Source organism: Aedes albopictus, chromosome 3 (assembly GCF_035046485.1).
Source record: "Aedes albopictus strain Foshan chromosome 3, AalbF5, whole genome shotgun sequence".
Classification (NCBI taxonomy): Eukaryota; Metazoa; Arthropoda; class Insecta; order Diptera; family Culicidae; genus Aedes; species Aedes albopictus.
Genome location: NC_085138.1, coordinates 341,517,946 through 341,539,453, shown reverse-complemented (window position 1 = coordinate 341,539,453; position 21,508 = coordinate 341,517,946). Strand labels below are relative to the sequence as shown.

The window sequence follows — 21,508 nt, the reverse complement described above, 5'->3', positions numbered from 1 at the left end:
CGGAAATTTCTCAGTCAATCACTTTGGAAGTATTTTAGAAACTTGTTTCTTTGTTAACATTTTTTTTTTGAGAATTGATTTGGGATATTCCTTTAAGAATTCCTTAGGAAATTTCATTGGCAATTCTTATAAGAGTTCATTTGGAAGTTCAATAAAAGATTTTTCATATTTTTCACAATTTCGTATTTAAATTCACTTGGCAATTATTTTGTGTCTTTTGTTCTTTCGTTTTGTAAAACCTTAGCAAACTTCTTTGGCAGTTCTTTTAGGATTTGATGAATTAAAAAAAACTACAGAAGTTTCTAACGGAATTTCCAAAGGAATATAAAAAAATATTGCAGTAATTTTCGAGGGATTCACAATTTAACCCTTAATAAAGCCTGTATCCGCAATAATCGGGACACATAAATACAGCTGTAACTCTGTAATAGATACATTAAAGTTCCTCAAATTCAGCCTCATAACATCCTTAGATGTGTTCATTTTTCCTACAAAATTCCATGTTAATCGGTGCAGTACTTTTTGTTGTAGCAATGAAAGAGGAGACTGCGCGCCATTGAATTTTGTACAGCCTCTAGTTTTGCTTGTCAGCGTTGTAACTTTTGAATTTGGCAAAGGAAATGGCTGAAATTTTGAACACAAACCTCTTAATCTAAATTCGTAGCATAGGCAAAATTTCAAAAAAATCGATGCACTATCAACAATTTTATAGTCGAAACATGTATTGGGACTAAACGTGATTTTAGCCCCTCAGACAGCAATTACTCAGCACCCTTTATTGTGTCGATTGTACTATTGAAAGTACTACACCAATAATCATCAAATTTCGCAGACATAATATACACATAATCAACTACCTTCTGTGAAAATTTCATCAAAGGTGGCAGAGAAATACAAAAGTTATGCATAGGCAAACATCGCACATGAAAAACACGAAAAATTTTCACTAACACTGACCCCTATCAACACCAGTAGCTTTCAAACCAATTGATAAAAGTGAATAAAATTTTGCAAGAAAGTGTCTCTATAAGTATTATAACTGCTAGTAAAATTTCATAATTATCATCACAGAACTTTTAACTGTAGCGTAAAAGAATCATCTACTATGCGAATGAAAATTGGTCAGGATTGTACAAAATGCTTTAAACCACGTCTGTTTGTTGTTTATCCACAATTAAAAGTAATGCATCGATTTTTATGAAATTTGGCACAGATAATAAACATGTACCAAAGAGTTCCCAGTCAATTATTTGGCCAATTTTACCGATTCATTACAGAGCTGCAGCCGTACTTCTGTGTCCCGATTATTGCGGATACAGGCTTTAAAGCCGAAAAAACCAGGCACGGAATCAACTCGAACTACATAGGAATATAAAGCACAGGTGGTGCAATGAACAAAAACGATTTTATTTTCAAAAAAATCACCGATCGATTTTGTATGAAAAAGTTGGTCTGAATTTCAGTTTTTCGGCAAGAAAGTTTAAAATTCCGTAGCTAGTTTTTTGACAGGTAATTGCTCTAACATTCATGAGTTACAAGTTTGGTTTGAGACACGATTGGATGATTATTTTGAAAGATATTGTCATTTTAGTACATGACCATTTTTTTAGTACAATTTCTGAAAAAGCTGAGTTTTCAATTACATACGCGTATCTGTCAAAGGATAAGCAACATAGGGCGGAATCAAAAGGTACAGATTACACTTATTCAATTGGTTAGTGTTCCTTACTTGATACTTGATACTTGATGAGCTACAACTCGTAGCGGTGAGTCTACGCCGAATGAAGTATCCGCCTACACAGGCCTCGGTCCTGGGCCAATCGCTTCCAGTCGCCCTGAACGTTTAGAGTCCTTAGGTCCTCCTCAGCTGCAAAAAGCCAACGTGTGCGCGGCCTTCCACGAAGCCGACGACCCCTTCCTGGTTCTCTGCTGAATATAATTTTAGCCTGTCGTTCCTCCGGCATACGAGCTACGTGTCCAGCCCACTGTAGCCTGCCGTTTTGTATTCGCTTCACTATATCCATCTCTTTATATACCTACCTGGTAGAATTCGTAGTTCATGCGAGACCGCCAGATGCCGTCCTCCAGTTTACCGCCGAGTATTGTTCGCAGCACTTTACGTTCGAAGACTCCAATCGCGCTCCGATCACCTCCTTTCAACGTCCACGCTTCATGACCGTACACTCAGTAGCAAAAAAAAAGCCGAGCTGAATTTTTCTCCCAAAATCCGTAATGTTCAATCTGTTGCAACTTTAGCAATTATCATTATTTTTGGCTGAAAATTTTACCACTTCATCATCAATATATTGTTCATGTATGGACAAAATTTCAAATTGATATAAATTATATATTTTGAGTTATAAAAATTTATATGAAAAAATCCCTTTTTGGACATATTTTTTTCAAAAATCCGTATTTCAGTGAAAAATTTAAGTAGTTTCATGAAAATTTGACTGCAGCGTCAGTAAATATAGGAAATGTTGTGGTCAAAATTTTAAATGTTTTCATCCAGCGGTTTGGGCCACAGAAATCGTCAAAGTTGAAGTACCAATATGGGTGCCTACAGTTTTTATTCCATATTGACCATGCTGAAACACCGGTGCAGAAAAAAAGCCGAGGTCAATTCGTGCCATTAATGTTTAGATCAAAGTTTTAACAAACAATCCATCTTGTATGACATATTTTTATAAATTTTAGTGTGATCTGCTAGTTATCTATGACCTTCTACACGTAACACATATTGCGTTACGCGTTACACGTAATGCGTTACAAATATACATATGTTAGTGAATATACAAGTAGTTTGTATAATATAAAAATGTTGGTTACTGTAAAAACATTATTATAAGCAAATAAGTTGAGGGGTATAATTTAGAGCCACAAAGAATGATATAGTAAGGCATGTAACGTCACATGTTTGCTCATGATAATGTTTTGACAGTTGCCAAAATTTGTAAATTATACAAACTACTTGTATATTCACTAACATATGTATATTGGTAACGCATTACGTGTAACGCGTAACGCAATATGTGTTACGCGTAGAAGGTCATAGATAACTAGCAGATCACACTAAAATTTATAAAAATATGTCATACAAGATGGATTGTTTGTTAAAACTTTGATCTAAACATTAATGGCACGAATTGACCTCGGCTTTTTTTCTGCACCGGTGATTCAGCATGGTCAATATGGAGTGAAAACTGTAGGCACCCATATTGGTACTTCAACTTTGACGATTTCTGTGGCCCAAACCGATGAATGAAAACATTTCAAATTTTGACCATAACATTTCCTATATTTACAGACGCTGCAGTCAAATTTTCATGAAGCTACTTAAATTTTTCACTGAAATACGGATTTTTGAAAAAAAATGTCCAAAAATGGATTTTTTCATATAAATTTTTATAACTCAAAATGTATAATTTATATCAATTTGAAATCTTGTCCATACATGACCAATATATTGATGATGAAGTGGTAAAATTTTCAGCCAAAAATATTGATAATTGCCAAAGTTGCAGCAGATTGAACATGCCGGATTTTGGGAGAAAAATTCAGCTCGGCTTTTTTTTTGCTACTGAGTGTATAAAGCGACCGGAAGAATCAGAGTCTTGTACAACGCAGGTTTTGTCTTCGTTTGCAGCCTGCGGGACTTCAGCTGGTTTCGCAAACCTAAAAAGGCCAGATTCGCAGCCACAATCCATCTTTTCACCTCGTGGGTAACATCATTATCGCACGTCACTAGAGTACCAAGACAAACATTTAGATAATGATTAGTGTTCCTAATCATTGCATCTTTGTCATCCTGGAATGATGTCCTACATCAGCTACCAACAAAGAAACCCAACAAAGATCGAACTATAGTTCGCTGATATTGGTTAGATTTTACCAGCGCCAAATATGATATGATGATAATGTTCCAGTAGTAACTTAAAACATTCTTTTTAGATATTTTACCTTTTATATCAATCCAACCAATATCACATTTTGATCTCCATATCCAACTATACTGTTATTAAGCTCTTTTTCCGAAGTGGAGCCATGAGTAAGGAGAACGCTGCCCAGGCCCGGATTAAGGATTGTGGGGGCCCGGGGCCGGAGCGATTGTGGAGGCCCCTCGGAGGTAGAAATATGATGAGCAAAAAAGTTTTTCTTTATTTTTAAACAATAAAGTTGATGTTTAACAAGCATAAACGGTTTTTTTGGGGGCCCCTAAAATGTGGGGGCCCGGGCCCCCCGACCCCCCTTAGATCCGGCCCTGACGCTGCCCATCAATATAGAAACGCAAATAACACCCAGCCAAGATCAAGTTCAATTCTCATGATCATTTCTATCTTCGAATGATGCACAATCGTACGAGCTGCTAATTGAAAGGTCACGATGTGAGTTCTTTTCTACGTTCCTCGTAGATCATATTCAAAACAAAATGATCAACCACGATCGTTTCACACTCGCATCTACAAACATTCGCACTGGTTCGTCTGGTCACCCTTAACATCCATATTCAGCTCCACCTCCGGGATTACGCCACTCGCTATCATCGCACTGGGCCGGGAAATTCTCCACACGTAAGCAAATGTGGTCCGATGTCGGTCGGAATGACGTCGTCTTGATTCGTATACGCGATCTTGTTTCTCGTACCTACCCCGCTAAACCGTAAACGGCGGATGTTATTTTGTACGGCGCAGCAAATATAATGAAAACAAAACAACAACAACGCACGCGTTTGTACCTACTATACTATAATAGCGAGTTGCGAATTAATTATGAGGACCTTGATAGGCTGCCGCCAGCCTAGCAGCTGTTGGGGGCACGGCTCATGGAGTGCGCGATGATGGTGCGATGTTTACTCTCTCTCGCGCGCGATCTTCATCCCGGTTGAACAGATGCGATCGAGATTGATTGCTCTTTACTGGAGTGAACATTCCTCGAGCGGGCACGATCTCGCTCTCGTGGAACACGTGCAGCGAGGTAGCTCCGAATGGAAGTCCGATTGCACAGGATGATGTGATCTAGCTACAAAGCTGTAGCATCTTGGCGATGTCTGGATTTGATTCCTTGTGTAGTAATGGAAATTCTTCTGACTTCTCTGGTCATGAAGATCTACGTGACTGCCACAACGATTGCAACAATAAAAGATAGTTTTCAGTTAATCATTTCGGAAATAATTACCCAAGTAAGTCAAATCAATAATGCTCTAGGAGATCATTAGAACCATTACAGAACTAAAATAGAATAGTTTCGGGTTTTACCACGGCTCTAGAAACCTTCCCAGAACTAAATGGACTTCAAAGTTGACAAACAGACTTTGTTCTACTGATTCTAGTTCGATCATCACTAATTTATTCGATCTTCATCATTTATCTGCACAGTTCAGTAGCGAGTCACGTTTCTTTCCCAATAATTATTCCTCACGGGTTATTGAAGCGAAGCAGTGAAATCATTCCATCATAAGGGAGTCTGTTTTCCTCACCTAATGAGCAATGAACGGCGCGGCATCTGTGAGGCAGAAAACAACTAGCATTTCGCGAGCTCTCACAACAGATGGGAAAGGATTGTTCAGCGAAGCCTAGCTCAAGAGTAAACGAGAAAATTTATTCATCGCAGATTCTTAACAATAAAACAAAGCGTGACAAACCCGGGTGCGCTTTATGAGCTGCCGAACAGTAACAGCAGCAGTTGTCACAATCTGGCATCGATTGAATAATTAAGATTTGAGCTTTTCAGTTACATCACGGTGTCACACAGACACAGTGGTTCACCTGTCAAGATGAAGATGAATACACAGAAGCTCTACAGTTTCGTTCAATATATCGCCGTCCTTAGGTAAGATCCAGGAGGATCTCTCACGAAGATTCAAAAGAGTCCCTCAAGAGGATTCAAGAGAATCCCTCACGTTAACTATCGTGCCTAATCGTGGATAATCTCTCACGGGAACTCAGGAGAATCGCTCTTGGAGATTCAGGAAAATCCCTCGCGGGGATCTTGAAGAGTCCCTCGCTGGAATTTTGGAGAATCCCTCTGGGCGATTCAAGAGAATCCCTCTGGGGTATTCAGGAGAATCCCTTTGGGGGATTTAGAAGAATCCCTCTGGGGAATGCAGAAGAATCCCTCTGGGGGTTTTTGGAAGAATCCCTTTGGATGATTTTTGAAGAATCCCTCTGGGGGATTTAGAACAATCCTTCTGGGGGATTCAGAAGAATCCCTCTGGGGGATTCAGAAGAATCCCTCTGGGGGTTTTTGGAAGAATCCCTTTGGGGGATTTTTTAAGAATCCCTCTAGGGGATTCAGAAGAATCCCTCTGGGGAATGCAGATGAACCACTCTGGGGAATTTAGAAGAATCCCTCTGGGGGATTCAGAAGAATCTCTCGGGGGGATTAAGAAGAATCTGGGCAATTCACAAGGGCGATTCAGGAGAATCCTTCCAGAGGATCAGAAGAATCCCTCTGGGGGATTCAGAAGAGTCCATTATTTTCAAGAAGGCAGATCTCGTTCCCTAAATTGAAAACCCCTGACGCCCACCGCTCAAAATTTATGACGATGCATCCAGAACTACTCGGTTGTGAAACGACCATCCATCGCATCGCCCGTTTTTTCGACATTATTGGGGGGATTTGGGTTAACGCAAATTAAGTAAGCTAATTAATGACCGTTTAGCGCTTTCGTAGCGGTAGTTTCGTTTAGCTGTGTGGATCTTAATTTCAACTTTGCGTCATTTCAGATTATTCCCCAGAAGCATAAGCACAGAGCAGCGCTCAATTGATAGACGATTGACGATGGTTTGCGGGTGTTTGGTTGTTTGAATTTCCGAAATCTGATTTCTCTGTTTTCTCATGAATGCTTCTCACTGTTCGGTGCTCGTGGCACCATAAACTGATTTAAACTAATTCCCAGAAAAGAGAAAAAAACGATTCCCTAAATTGATTTATGCTTGTTTCCAATTAAATAGTGCGTAGATTGCTTCCAGAAAAAGGGGTCACCGAACCAATTTTCGTACTGGTCCGAGGCATGTGTCCGAATTTAAAATAATAATATGGCGGCACAAAGTACGATATCCACCGGAGCCATACTCGGGTCACGTTATCACGAAAACTCGGTAAACAATTGATAAGGTAGCGTGAGGTTCGCTAGTGGTTATCTTCCCACGACCCGAATCAAAAATTAGAATATGATAGCTCGCTATTTTGGCGAGAGTCAGGGACCATCTGAGCAGGTATGGATATCTGCTACACCATACCATAATAACCGGTATAAAATTATTTAAACTTTTCAACTATCCTTGTTTTTTTTTAATTTTCAATGTTTTTTTTTTCCTAAAAACTTTAAGTCTCTGCCTATTTAAATTTTCCGAGAGCATTCAATTTTCTAGCAGCTTTCATAAATGTATCATTTTGTTTTCTGAAACAATAATCAGTACTTAAATGACCCATAATTCTCAAAATTTTATGTTTTCTGATTTTTTTTAATTTTTTTTTTTATGTTGGTAAGTATGTGTCGACAAAGGTTTACATTTTCACTCTTTTTATTGAAGTTTCCAGTTCTAGTCCTCAGTTTAGTTTCAGAATCATTCAAGGGAACTTTACTGGAACTTTTACAATTCTTCAGGTTGTTCAATAGTTTTATCAAAAAAATATTAAATTTTTAAAATCCCTTTTTTAAAATGCAGATAATTCATTGCAACAACCTGAATCTAACATGATCTAGTCATTCCCTCCAGTTCGGGTGACAATGATCATGCGATTTGATTCGCTGAAACAAGATTTAACAGGAGAAACGTGCTCTCTCGTGTTCCGTAGAGTTAATGGGTGGTGTGATACACTTCAGTGACGTCAGTCAGTCAGTCAGTGTATTTAGTTGACCGGGGAGGTGGTCGCCGGCCGACAGTCGTACGAGGTTTGAACAAAAACAAAACACGTCGCTGCTCTGCGGCGCAGTCGATCGACATCGGCGGGCTTTGTTTTGTTGTGATTATTGTGCGAATTTATCAACAGGAAAATTTTATTTATACGTCGCCATTATTGGATGGGTCATTGTGTTTGAACCTACATGGTGGAGTTTACCCGGAAGCTCTTGCAGTCTTGGGGGCACGGCCTCAATTATACGGAATAGAACGTGCGTATAATAGTCTGGTCATTGGCGCCAGATGACAATAACTCGAATACGAAGAGTGGTGTATTGATATGCTAACCAAGGTTCAGAAATAAACTTTTCCGAAATTGATTAGAATCATATTCTGTGCATCTAGCTTAAAAAATGGGGACTTTTTAGCAATCCTTCTATAAAAATACTGCAAAGTATCTAAGGAGAGTTCTATAGCAACAATTAGTATTACTTTCGATAGGAATTGTAGACAAATTTGCGCTAAAATTTTGGAAAGCTTCCAAAAGGAGGAAAAGTAGCACTTTTTAGCAATATCTTTGAAGAAATACTTAGTAGTTTTGAAGTAAAATTTCTAAAAAATAACTGAAGATACAGTTCAGGAATCATTTATCGAATAAACGAGAGAAATACGTGTAGGGATTGCTGGAAGCATCACAATTGTTTGTGAATAAACTTTAAGGCCTTTTTCAAATATGTTTAATTCTATTTCAAGAATTCCGAGTATAATCCAATAACCCGAATCCAATGGTAAATAATTACCTAACCGAATTGAACTTCTGTGATTTTGAACTTACCCAAAACACTGAAAATATATTTTAGAACTACCAGAAACAGTTTATAGGTTCACGGCGTAGACCTATTCGTATTGATTGACATGATTTGCATAAACATTAGGAATCATTAGTTAACCTGTTGAAATATTCTAACATTCATGTACACGACAGAAAAACGTGTTTAAAGTACGGTCGAAGATTTAAATTGAGAAAAGAAATCCATGTGCTCCGGAGGGAATTGAACCCTCGACTCGCAATTCGCTACACAGACACCTCGATTCCTCCAAGCTATGGCTTTTTTTTTATTTATTTATTTTTTTTTAACTAATGCTAATTCTACACTTAATTCCAAGCTATGGAGACACTTGACCATCTCCATCGACTGATGGCGTAGAATTGAGCGCGATTCTACTATAGCACATGTTTTGCTTCTTTACATAATCCAAATCTCCTTCTGATGCGATAAAATGAGCATTTCACCCATACTTTTGTGCCGGAAGCATCCCAGTTATTTGTAAGTTTTTATTAATTAAAATTAATTTAAAAGCGGTTAATTCTTAGACTTTTTTGGATTTTATGACAATATCTCGAATGTGGTAAAAAAATTCAAAATAATTGGAACTTTTATAAAATTGGATTTAAGCGAAAGGCTTAAATGCCCAGCATTCACTAACATATTTTGTTTGAACATAAGGGATTAGGCCGGAACAAATCTCATTTTGTTCTTTTGTCACTTTGCGCGTTGACTCATCAAGGGGGGGGGGGCAAAATCATAAAACTCATCGGATTTCTTAAGAAATTTTCTGGACGACTCTAATTTCACTTTATTTTATTTTTTTTTTGATTTCTTTAATAATTTTTTTGTGTCCCCCCCCTCAAAATGTCGAATTCCGACAAAAAAAAAATCCGATGGAGGGGGAGGGGTAACATAAGAAAAAATCGAAATTTGTGTTAGCCTTATTAGTCCTCTAACATTCAAAACTTTTACTTGGACCTAAACATCATTTTCGTCAACTTAAATCGGTCAGCGATTCTTTTTCATTCGATTTTGTAAATTTTATTTTCAGGTAATTTCTAATCCTGTGTCCAATTTTCAACTCAATCGTTTCATAGACTCCAAAGATATACGATCAAATCATCAATCAACGATCAAATCTGACTATACATGTCAATGGTTGCTCCTCCGTGATTGATCTGAGCTGGTACTAAGGGCTGGGACACTCCACTTATTCTCAAAGTGCAATTTTCACAGCTCATGCATTTTGGATCAATAACGGCGCCGGCCACGTCCTTATAGTCAGTTGGGAAGGGAAAGGAATGTTAGAGTGTGCTGGTTGTTGCTACTAAAGACCGAGAGCACCTCTGCATCCCCACAACCAGCACGGACTGGGGTATTTGTTAGACGGAAAGGATGGGAGACCTGGGAGTCACCGTTGGGTCGTTGATGCGATCCATGGATAGGGGTTATTTATAGTGTTCGTAAGGTGATAGATTGTGTGGTGAATAAGGTGAATAAGGTCAAGCGACACAGTACGCTTTGGTTGCATAACTTGTAGGCGTTATTATAATACTGTGCTGTGAGTGGAAGTTGGAAGGGAGGGAAACGACTTTTTTTCAATTCGTTTCTGGTTCTAGCGATGGCTATGAACATATGAACATACATGAGTTGTATATGTAGAGAAGAAAGAGAGAAAGTGGATAGAAAGATACAAAGTAGGATGAAAGGGACGGGCCAATACGGCTTTTCGGGCCCGTATGAAGTTGATCACCAATATCAACTTCTTTTCCCGATCAGCCTAGATAGCTGTGTAGTGTCGGTAGCGGTTAGTTCAACTGGCTAAGAATAGCACTACGGACCGCCTGTTCCAGTGGTAGGAATCCACTAATCAGGTGACCCCTAATTCATGGTGTTATGCGGCTTTATGCTTACCGTGCCTAGGAATGAATGGCTAGGGGGGTCTAATAAAAACCTAACCGCAAACGGAGCCTGTGGAGTACCAGGGCACCCTCCACAGTATTTGCCCTTACTGTGCTAACCGGAGCAATAGCGCGGTGGACCTTGTGTTTCTCCGAGACAATCAGCTGCCCTTCTTCAATCTCATACTTGAGGCTGAATAAGGGCGGGATTATGAAGATGTTATTAATTAGTTTAGATTTTCACCTATATGGTTTCGCATTATGCGTTTTACACAGTGTATTCTGTGCATCCTCGCCTTTGGCGCACTCAATTCGATACCGATCTGGCTTTATTGTTGCTGTTCCTTTTTGTGCTGTGATTGTTAAGAGTTTAATCTTGCCTAGTTTGGGTAGTGGCTACGGTTAGGATAGCTCAGATCAATCTTCAGCACAAAAGAACAGCAACGATCAATCTTTGTAGACTTATGCAAAATGGTACAGCCCAAGTGGCGTTAGTCCAAGAACCTTACTTTCGTAAGGGGAATTTCTATTTAGGAAACCTTGTGAATCCGGTGTTTGCTACTTTCAGTAAAAATGAAATGGCAAACTCACGTGTCATGCCTCGAGCATGTGTGCTTGTCAACAACGCAATCGTTGCTACACTCATCTCTGAACTAACTACCAGAGATGTATGTGCTATCATAATAGATGTATCTGTTGGAAACCTCAACAGGAAATACGTTTATTGTTCGGTTTATTTACCGCATGATGAACCATCCCCTACGGATGCTTTCAAGCAAGTCATTGCATACTGCACTTCAAAAGGCCTTCCGCTAATTGTTGGTAGTGATGCTAATGCTCACCATATAATCTGGGGCAGCTCAGACATCAATTTGAGAGGCTCCAGTTTGATGGAATACTTGAGTAGTACAGATCTTGGATTACTTAACATAGGCAACCGCCCAACCTTCATGGTATCTGGTAGAGAGGAAGTGTTAGACATAACGCTTTGCTCTAGCAGAATTAGTCATGAGCTGACCAATTGGCATGTGTCAGATGAAGAATCTTTATCTGATCATCGTTACATCTTGTTTGAACATGTGAATTTTACTTCGCAAACTTTGCGTTTCAGGAATCCCCGGTCAACCAACTGGGATCTCTTTACCGACTTGGTTGCAGCCAAATTTCATGGATACTCACCATCAATTGACACTCCAAGTGATTTAGATGATGCCGTTGATACTACAACGGCCTTCATCATGGAAGCTTTTGAAGAAGCCTGCCCTCTGCGGTCTGTGAAGACCACAAGAGGAACCCCTTGGTGGAACTCTGATCTGGCGAAACTCAGGAAACAATGTAGAAAGAGTTGGAACAGACGACGTTCGGCTGGATCGGAGGCTTTCAGGTCGGCTCGCAAGGCCTACCAGAAAGCTCTTCGGTCTGCTGAACGATCCGGCTGGAAAAACCTTTGTACAAATGTTTCCAGTCTGAGTGAAGCCAGTCGATTGAACAAAATCCTTGCAAAATCTAAGGATTTTCAAGTGAACGAACTTCGTTTGCCAAATGGTGATTTCACTTCCTCTGATGAGGAAGTTTTAGAATGTTTATTCAGTACACACTTCCCCGGATGTGTGGATATTACATCTTCGGATGAACCTGATGTCTTTTCTTGTAGTTATGATTCTTTAGCTTCGGCTCGGAGTATCATAACTTTAGAATCGATTGAATGGGCACTTAATAGCTTTGCTCCTTTCAAATCTCCTGGGGCAGATGGGATTTATCCTATTTTGCTTCAGAAGGGATTTGATCATTTCAAACATGTTTTGAAACAACTACTTGTTTGCAGTTTTGCTACAGGGTATATTCCCAAATCCTGGCGGGATATTACTGTGAAGTTTATTCCGAAAGTGGGTCGCGCGTCGTATGAAGAAGCAAAGAGCTTCAGACCTATCAGTTTGACCTCTTTTCTTCTGAAATGCTTAGAACGCATTGTGGATCATCACATCCGTGATGTTTATCTGGCCAATGTGCCTCTTCATGTGAACCAACATGCTTACCAATCTGGAAAGTCCACTGTGACTCTTTTACACAAAGTTGTTTACGATATCGAGAAGGCATTCGCTCAAAAGCAATCCTGCTTGGGTGTTTTCTTAGATATCGAGGGTGCCTTTGACAACGTGCCTTTCGATGCCATATTGGAAGCCGCACGGGGTCATGGTATATCTCCAATGATTTCCAATTGGATTCACCAAATGCTCAAAAACCGACATCTCTTCTCGACATTGCGTCAAGCGGCGATTAGGAAATTGAGTGTTTGTGGATGCCCCCAAGGGGGAGTCTTATCACCACTTTTATGGAATCTCGTAGCAGATACGCTATTGAGGCAACTCAATAATAGCGGTTTTCCTACTTATGGTTTTGCCGACGACTACCTAACATTGTTAGTCGGTATGTGCATCAGCACCCTTTTCGACCTGATGCAAAACGCCCTTCAGGTAGTTGAGGGTTGGTGTCGCCAATATGGCCTTTCGGTAAATCCGAGTAAAACATCTATTGTTCTTTTCACGGAAAAGCGAAACCGTAATGGTGTTCGAACTTTACGTCTCTTTGATTCTGAAATCAATGTGACTGAACAGGTAAAGTACGTTGGAGTCATTCTTGATTCCAAGCTTTCCTGGACACCTCATGTTGAGTTCAGAATCAAGAAAGCTTGTATGGCCTTCGGGCAATGCCGGCGAACCTTTGGTACAACTTGGGGTCTAAAACCCAAGTATATCAAATGGATCTACACAACTGTTGTTCGGCCAATATTGGCCTATGGATGTCTTGTGTGGTGGCAAAAGGGCGAAGTGAGAACGGTCCAATCAAAGTTAGGCCATCTCCAAAGGATGTGCTTAATGGCGATGTCTGGAGCGTTCTCTTCAACTCCCACGGCAGCGCTCGCAGTTCTCTTTGACGTTGTCCCACTACACATTCATCTCAAACAAGAAGCACTTTCTTGCACTTACAGTCTATGGGTACTCGGTTTACTAGAGGAAACTCCTGTGAACCGCAGTTCAACACACACCTCGTTGTTTCCACTTTTGGTGAATTGGGACAAAGTTGTCCTTGCTCCAAGTGATCTTACAATTGCTTGTAATTTTCCATATAGGACATTTTCCACGAAATTCCCTTCCCGGGAAGAGTGGACATCTGGTTATCTGGAGAGAAGTATTTCAGACGGCATCGTATGTTACACTGATGGCTCCCTTCTAGAAGGTCGAGCAGGTGCTGGTGTTTATTCTCGTGAGCTAAGGCTGTATCAGTCTTATTCACTTGGTAGACACTGCACCGTTTTTCAGGCCGAAATCTTTGCTCTTATGTGCGGAGTGCAATCAGCACTTCAGCAGCACGTAATGGGCAAAGTAATATACTTCTGTTCAGATAGCCAGGCTGCTATTAAAGCACTTGCTTCGGCCAACTCCAGGTCGAAGATAGTTATCGCTTGTCGAACTCAAATTGAGGAGCTGAATTCAGCAAACGCTGTTCACCTTGTATGGGTACCTGGCCATTCTTCCATCGCTGGAAATGAATTGGCTGATGAGTTAGCTCGCACTGGAGCATCACATGACTTCATTGGCCCTGAGCCAGCTATTCCGGTATCCAAGTGTTGGGTGAAGCTTCAGATTGACACCTGGGCTGCCACTCAGCACAAACAATACTGGAATAGTTTGGAGTCATGTCGTCAAACAAAATTGTATTGTACTGAGCCATCTCTAGGGGTGGCAAAGTATCTAACAAATCTGTCAAAGCAGAATTGCAGCATGCTGGTCAAAGCATTGACTGGCCACTGCCGACTCAGTTATCACATGGCGAATATTCAGCAAGCTGATTCATTTGCATGTGATAGCTGTGAATCCGATTATGGAACTTCGTATCATTTAATATGTAACTGTCCAGCTTTTGCGCAATTGCGTTTCCGAGTACTCGGGAAACACTTATTAAGTGAAACTGACTTCAGAAACCTGAATCTTCAGAACGTTCTGTTGTTCTTGACCCGCTGTGGTAAAGAGCTATAGGCTCTCTTTACGCTTTATGCATTATCACAGTGCCCTTCTCAGGGCGCTGTTCGAACCCATTGTGGCACGCTTATGCGTTATTACAGTGTCCTTTTCAGGACGCTATGTGAACCCATTGTGGTACGCTTTTGCGAGTATGACGATCCTATTCCCTTACCTGTCCTTTCCCATCTCCTATCCTTTTTCCTTCCCTTCTCCGTCAGGTAAATGATGAATAGGCTCGTGTTCATGGCGATGGCACAAATTTCCCAAATGGAGGAGAACGTGCCTCTAGAGCCGACCTACTGATACCTGATACCTGATTCATAGACTCCAAAGATATACGATCAAATCATCAATCAACGATCAAATCTGACTATACATGTCAATGGTTGCTCCTCCGTGATTGATCTGAGCTGGTACTAAGGGCTGGGACACTCCACTTATTCTCAAAGTGCAATTTTCACAGCTCATGCATTTTGGATCAATAACGGCGCCGGCCACGTCCTTATAGTCAGTTGGGAAGGGAAAGGAATGTTAGAGTGTGCTGGTTGTTGCTACTAAAGACCGAGAGCACCTCTGCATCCCCACAACCAGCACGGACTGGGGTATTTGTTAGACGGAAAGGATGGGAGACCTGGGAGTCACCGTTGGGTCGTTGATGCGATCCATGGATAGGGGTTATTTATAGTGTTCGTAAGGTGATAGATTGTGTGGTGAATAAGGTGAATAAGGTCAAGCGACACAGTACGCTTTGGTTGCATAACTTGTAGGCGTTATTATAATACTGTGCTGTGAGTGGAAGTTGGAAGGGAGGGAAACGACTTTTTTTCAATTCGTTTCTGGTTCTAGCGATGGCTATGAACATATGAACATACATGAGTTGTATATGTAGAGAAGAAAGAGAGAAAGTGGATAGAAAGATACAAAGTAGGATGAAAGGGACGGGCCAGGGATTGAACCCATGACCTTCTGCATACGAATCAGAAGCGGTAGCCACTAGACCACCAAGCCCGTTGATAGTTTCATAGACTCCAAAGATATAGACTTAAAATGACTATTTTGTATGGAAATAAAAAAATACTTTTTCCTTTCCAATACTGTGTACTACGCTATCATGTGGGTGGACATGCGCCTCAATGGACTGATTGAAGGGATTATTCTATCATTTGATGTATGAAATTCAAAAAGCATATTAATATTATGATCCAAAATGTTAAAAAAAGTCCGACCGAACTGCGCCATGTGACGCAAACAAGGGTTGCCTATTTAACTGGCATTTTACCAGATTTGCTGGTATGTCTGAAACATACTACAAAAACTTGTAATTAGAAGGCACGAAATGTTGCTAATTGACAAATTGAGAGATGAAATTTGTGAATAAATCGCGTTCTGGTGGCATTTGAACCCACGACGACGTATCCGCTAGACCGGCGCTTTAACCAACTAAGCCACAGAACAAGTCATGATTCTGCGGAATAGAAAGCCAAACTTACTCCGAAGCCACACCTTGAACATTCCTATTTCACAAACTCATCTCTCTTTCGGCTTAGATGCCAATCCACAACACACTCCTGTTTGTGCCCACAAATTTCATCTCTCAATTTGTCAATTAGCAACATTTCGTGCCTTCTAATTACAAGTTTTTCCAATATGTTTCAGACCTACCAGCAAATCTGGTAAAATGCCAGTAAAATGGGCAATGTGTGTCAATGTACGGTCTCCTCTTTTTGACATATGAAAAAACGACTTGCTCCACCTTGGACAACCACTGCCCTTTGCATATTTCTTCCGCCCAAATAGCTACACCATCATCGATCGACCTTGCAGCATAAACCACGTTGCCCAAGTTGTTTTTTCCTCGCTTTGAATTTACACTCAACCGCTACTGCATGCAGTAGTATTTTAATTCCCTCGGAAAGCTACTAACCGTTTGAAGCTACTGTGCTGTGGTTCAGCAATACCGCAGATTAGTTTCGAAAACGAAGCGAGTGACCCCGTTTCGGATTACCTACTTCAATGTCTTAATGCTTCTATGCTGCGTCCGAATTGGGTCAACGCTACCAGATATGTGTTCTTGAAGCGGAGATCTCAATCTTCCCGCAATCCGCGCCGCCGTGCCCCATGTAGAGAATCATTTTTAATCCGAACTGCTTGATTTATTATCCACCGCACGCGTTTAGAAACTAATCCAATTCTTCCTTCCTTCCACTTTACAGAAAAGCCCGACGCAAGGAACGAGACGGCGACGCGAATCAGGGCGACACAAAGCTATACCTGGAGGAGGGCGTACTGGAACGGAAGCTGCCCGATGCCGATCTGAGGTTACTGGTCGACCTGCCGGCCGGTCTAGACTATAACGAATGGCTTGCCTCGCACAGTGAGTATACTCCACCTTCTAGTATTGTTACAGTTCTTACTTACGCACGTCGAAATGGTCAAGTGGAGGTCACAAACGACACGCATTAGAATGGAAGTAGGAAATGGGGGTGACATACTATTCTATACTGCTGCTCTATGGGTGGTGGTACGGTTCTCGTTGGACTTGGCAAATGAGTTTACGTGAAGTGCTAGGTCAAATGTGACCTACTATTATATTCACCCCACCAAACATAGATCCTTCTTAGGCTAGTCCAACCTTAATTATAATACATATATCTGAACTCCAGATTAGTGATTGGTCAGATTTAGTAAAACCCTATTCAGACTAATCTTAGCTTATAAAGGGCATTTCCAGCTCAACGCACGAATCGCGTAGACGTGACATTTTTCAATTCCAATGAATTTTTGCTCATGTATAAGCTTCTATCTGAAAATATTTTTCATGTTATTTGTATTGCAAGTTATGTGCAGAAACTTTTGGAAAGTATGAAATAAACCTAATCAAAAAATAAAAATTTGTTCATTGGATTGAAATGAAGACTTCCAAGATGTTTGTGGATTTTTGAAAGACTTCTAAAAAAATATACTGAGAGTAATACTCATCGCGGATCTAATTTTTAATAATTATTTTTCTGTAGAAAGCTGACTTCTAGCCTCAAAATTTTCTGGTTTTGCTTTTCTGGTTTCTGGTTTTGCTGCGAATCAAGTATTATATGGAGAAATAGGCTACGAGGAGAGAGGGGAAGTCTAAAATCTGCTGAAAAAATGCTACGTTATTCAGGGATGGTTCCTAAAGAGGTGTCAAGGATGATTTCGGAGAGTTTTAAGGCGTATCGAAACTTTTCGAGGGCCTTTGGGAGGGTTCGGGAGTAGTTTTCAGGAGATTCAGGGAAAAATTAGGGGACTTTCAAGGAAGTTTCAGGGCATTCTCAAAAAGGTTTCAAAGCGGTACAAGGTTTCAAGGCATGAAGGTGATATCAGATATACATATATCCCCTGGAACGCCCTTCAAACCCCATGAAACCCTCGGGCCCACTCCTGGAACGCCTTGAGTTTCCGTGGAACGCTTCTGCAACCTCCTAAAACCCCATGAAATACCACTGTTTTGCCTCTAAAACACCAAAAAATGCCCCTGGAACCCCTAGAAATGCCTGTGCAACACTATGGAAACCTCCTGAAACACCTTGGATCAGCCCTAGAACGACTCTGAAATTCTTTGAAGCCCCATGGAACGCCCCTGATACCCCCAGAACAGCCCTTAAATGCCTTAAAATTCTTGAAACGCTAATGAAACCCCTTGCAACTCCCCTTGAACGTCTCTGGAAGTCCCGTGGAACGCCCCTAAAACCTCCTGAGATTCCCCAGAACGCTTCTAGGACCCTATGAAACCCCCTGAAGCACTAAGGAACGCCTTTGAGACCCTTGATAATCCTTGGAACACCCCTTGAACCCCCTTGAACTCCCTGGAACTGCTCGGAAAGCCCTTCAAAACCCTTGGAACGCTTCTGAACCCATTAGACCATGCCTAGAGCGTTTTAGTACACCCCTGGAACGCCCTGGTGCTCCTCTAGAACGCCCTTGGGACCCCTCCACCCCCTTTAACATCTCTGACACGCCCCTGGGACTTCTTGAAAATTCCTGGAACGCTTCTGAAACACGTACCCCTTGAACGCCCTAAAACATCCTTGAATCGCCTGGAACGAAGACCACAAAGTGATCTCCTGTGAAAAAAGTTGTACCCTAGCGAAAGTGAGGCGAAGCATTGGGATTTTATTATTGATATTATTCCGTTTGAATAAACAACAACAATGTTTCGCCTCCCTTTAGCTTTCCGGCCTTCGTTCCAGGCGATTCAGGAATGTTTCAGGCCGTTCAACAGGTATTTCAGGACCGTTCCGCGAGTTTTCAAGGGTTTTCCGAGGCGTTTCAAAATTGTTTGGCATATATTTTGGAATTAGGATCGACTGTAGAATCAACTGTTTTCGGGTGGCTTTTCAGCCTAACAATTGATTAAGACAAGAATTACTTGTTTAATTCCGACGTTTCGGCAATTGAACTCGGCCTTCTTCAGGGGTTATAAACTTGCACCGTCCCTCGTATGTTGCAAGAAGCTTTGCGCTGAATTGTCCTATGCTTTTTAAATTTTCTTTCCCTGGACACTACATTCGCTTTCGCGGTTGCGTTGGTGGATAGTCGTTCGAAACATAAGACAACTAGAAACCTGACCAGTTTCTTTGACACAAAAATGGATACTTTTGTGTCAAAGAAACTGGTCAGGTTTTTAGTTGTCGTACCCGAATCGATTACGACCCATAGGGAAGTGGAACCATCTCGGCAGGGGTCCTATTTTGGGCACTTTTCTGCTATAACTCAGCTAATTTTGAACCAATTAACTCACTTTTTGGAACGCGGTGAGATACGTATTATCTAGCCGTGTACAAAATTTCAAGTCAATTGGTTTGGAATTCACCAAGCTATAGTGAAAAGTGCCCAAAATATCGGCCACTGCCCAAGTGGTTCACTACCCTATATATAGCCAAAACAGCTCTCTTTATGGGAAAGGCAGGAATAACAAAAATCGAATCATCTCCCGAAGATTCCCGAAGATCGCATTCGTTTGACATTTTTGTTTCGTACAGTAGTTTGATCACTTGTGTTGCGAATGTTGGAGAAAAAGACAGCCAAATATCGACGGAAAGGTGTCAACGACTGTGATTGCTAACAAGACTGCCCTAGAGAGCTGTAGTGAAGAATTTTCATATTAGAAATTTGTTTGACAATTGAAATTTGATAATTGCTTTGGAAAGAATTCGTTTGAAAACTTCTTATGCATTTTTTTGTATCTGTATCAACGAGATTTTTAGCTCTAGGCTAGTTCATCTCGGGAATAGCCTCTGTTATTTTGATATTTCCTCTGGCAATTTATTTGGAAATTCCTTTGGAAATATATTCAAAAACTCGTTTGGAAAGTTCTTAGACAAATTTTTCGGGAAATTCCGTTAAAAACTCGTTTACCAAATCCCATGGAAACTTCTTATGCAATTTCTTTTAAAATGAATTCAACAATCTTTTGGGAAAATTTTGGCAGTTTATTTGAAAATTTCATTGAAAATTCCTTTGAAAACTCTTTCAGCAATTCATGTGGAAATTCTTTTTAATTCCATTTTAAATAAAGTTACCATTTTTTTTTTTTTGAATCGTCAATTCGTTCTGTAACTTTGTTGAAAAGTCCTCCAGCAATAACGATTGGTGGAGTTTTTCAAACAAATTGAAACAGAATGGTCCAAAGAAATTACAACAATTCCGAAAGAATTCCCGAGGTATACGCTAGTGGAATTGTGGATGGAACTCATATGGACTCGGCATGTGCTGATAATTATATCGCGAATAGGAAACTAACCAAACCCATGGAATTTATTTGCCAAAACATGTTTTTTTTTCATCGCTATTTTAGTTGCTACTCTGACAGGATATGCGAATGATAATGGCATCTAAATACAGCCGGGGCTAGTAAATATGATAGTGGAAATGTGTTGTGGGTTTAGCATCACTCATCTCACTCAGCAGTTTTATAGCAATAAAGTAGCAGTTATGCTGCTCGTTGACCAAAACATACCGTACATCTAAAATGCTATATAACTGCTGTTAATTTTTTAGTAGCATTTCAATTGCTTATATAGGACAGTTTAGTAGTCAAACTGCTATGGTGCGGCTGTAAGGAGTTCCAATACAGGTATAAAACAGAAATACGGCTTATTCAAATGCTTATTGGTTACCTGGGAAGCGAAGGAATTTTCAAAAGACTTGCTTAAACAATTCTTAAAGAAACTATTGAATCAACATCCAAAGAAATTACCAAATAAATTACCAAACAAATAGCTGAATTTGTTTTAAAGGAATTAACAGTGGTCAATCGAATTGCCAACCTGTGTTCATCCTTTTTTCAACAATGTACACCATGCTTTTTAATATTTTTAGCGCTGCATATCCTGCTTAAATAAGAGGAGGAGAATTAATCCTCACACTCAAATCCGCTATCTTGGAATTATGATAACCATTTTTGGTCTCCGGACCTCTCCCGTATACCAAATATACCCATATTGCATGGTTGAATAGCCTAAAACGCATTAAAACAGCCGCCATCTTGAAATTTGGGCGTATTGGATATTCTGGTCGCCTGTTTAGGACTTCGAACATCTTCTCAATACCGAATATACCTATATTGCATGGTTTTAGAGCCTAAACACTAAGCAGTCGCCATCTTGATTTTTGGGCCGCCATATTAAAGTTTGGACCGCTTTATTGGATGTTCTGGTTGTCATTTTTGGACTCCGGACACATTTCCCACACTAAATACATCCATATTGCATGGTGTTGGGGACTAAAACTTCTTAAAACAGCTGTCGTCTTGGATTTTGGGCCGCCATTTTGAATGTTCTGGTCGCCAGGCTACGAACTGCTTCCTAGTACCGAATATGTCCATTTTGCATGGTTTAGAGCCCTAAATACTTCAAAACAGCAGCAATATTGAATTA

At 40.5% G+C, this 21,508-nt stretch overlaps 1 protein-coding gene across 1 annotated transcript in view; it reads left to right on the top strand.

Moving 5' to 3' along the window:
• The window catches only part of LOC115259975 (MOB kinase activator-like 2), a 78,743-nt gene that overhangs the window by 7,716 nt on the left and 49,519 nt on the right, over positions 1-21,508 (top strand). Inside the window, exon 2 of the mRNA XM_062843118.1 lies at positions 16,811-16,971. Coding sequence (XP_062699102.1) covers positions 16,811-16,971 — 161 coding nt within the window. The remainder of the gene's footprint in view (positions 1-16,810; positions 16,972-21,508) is intronic.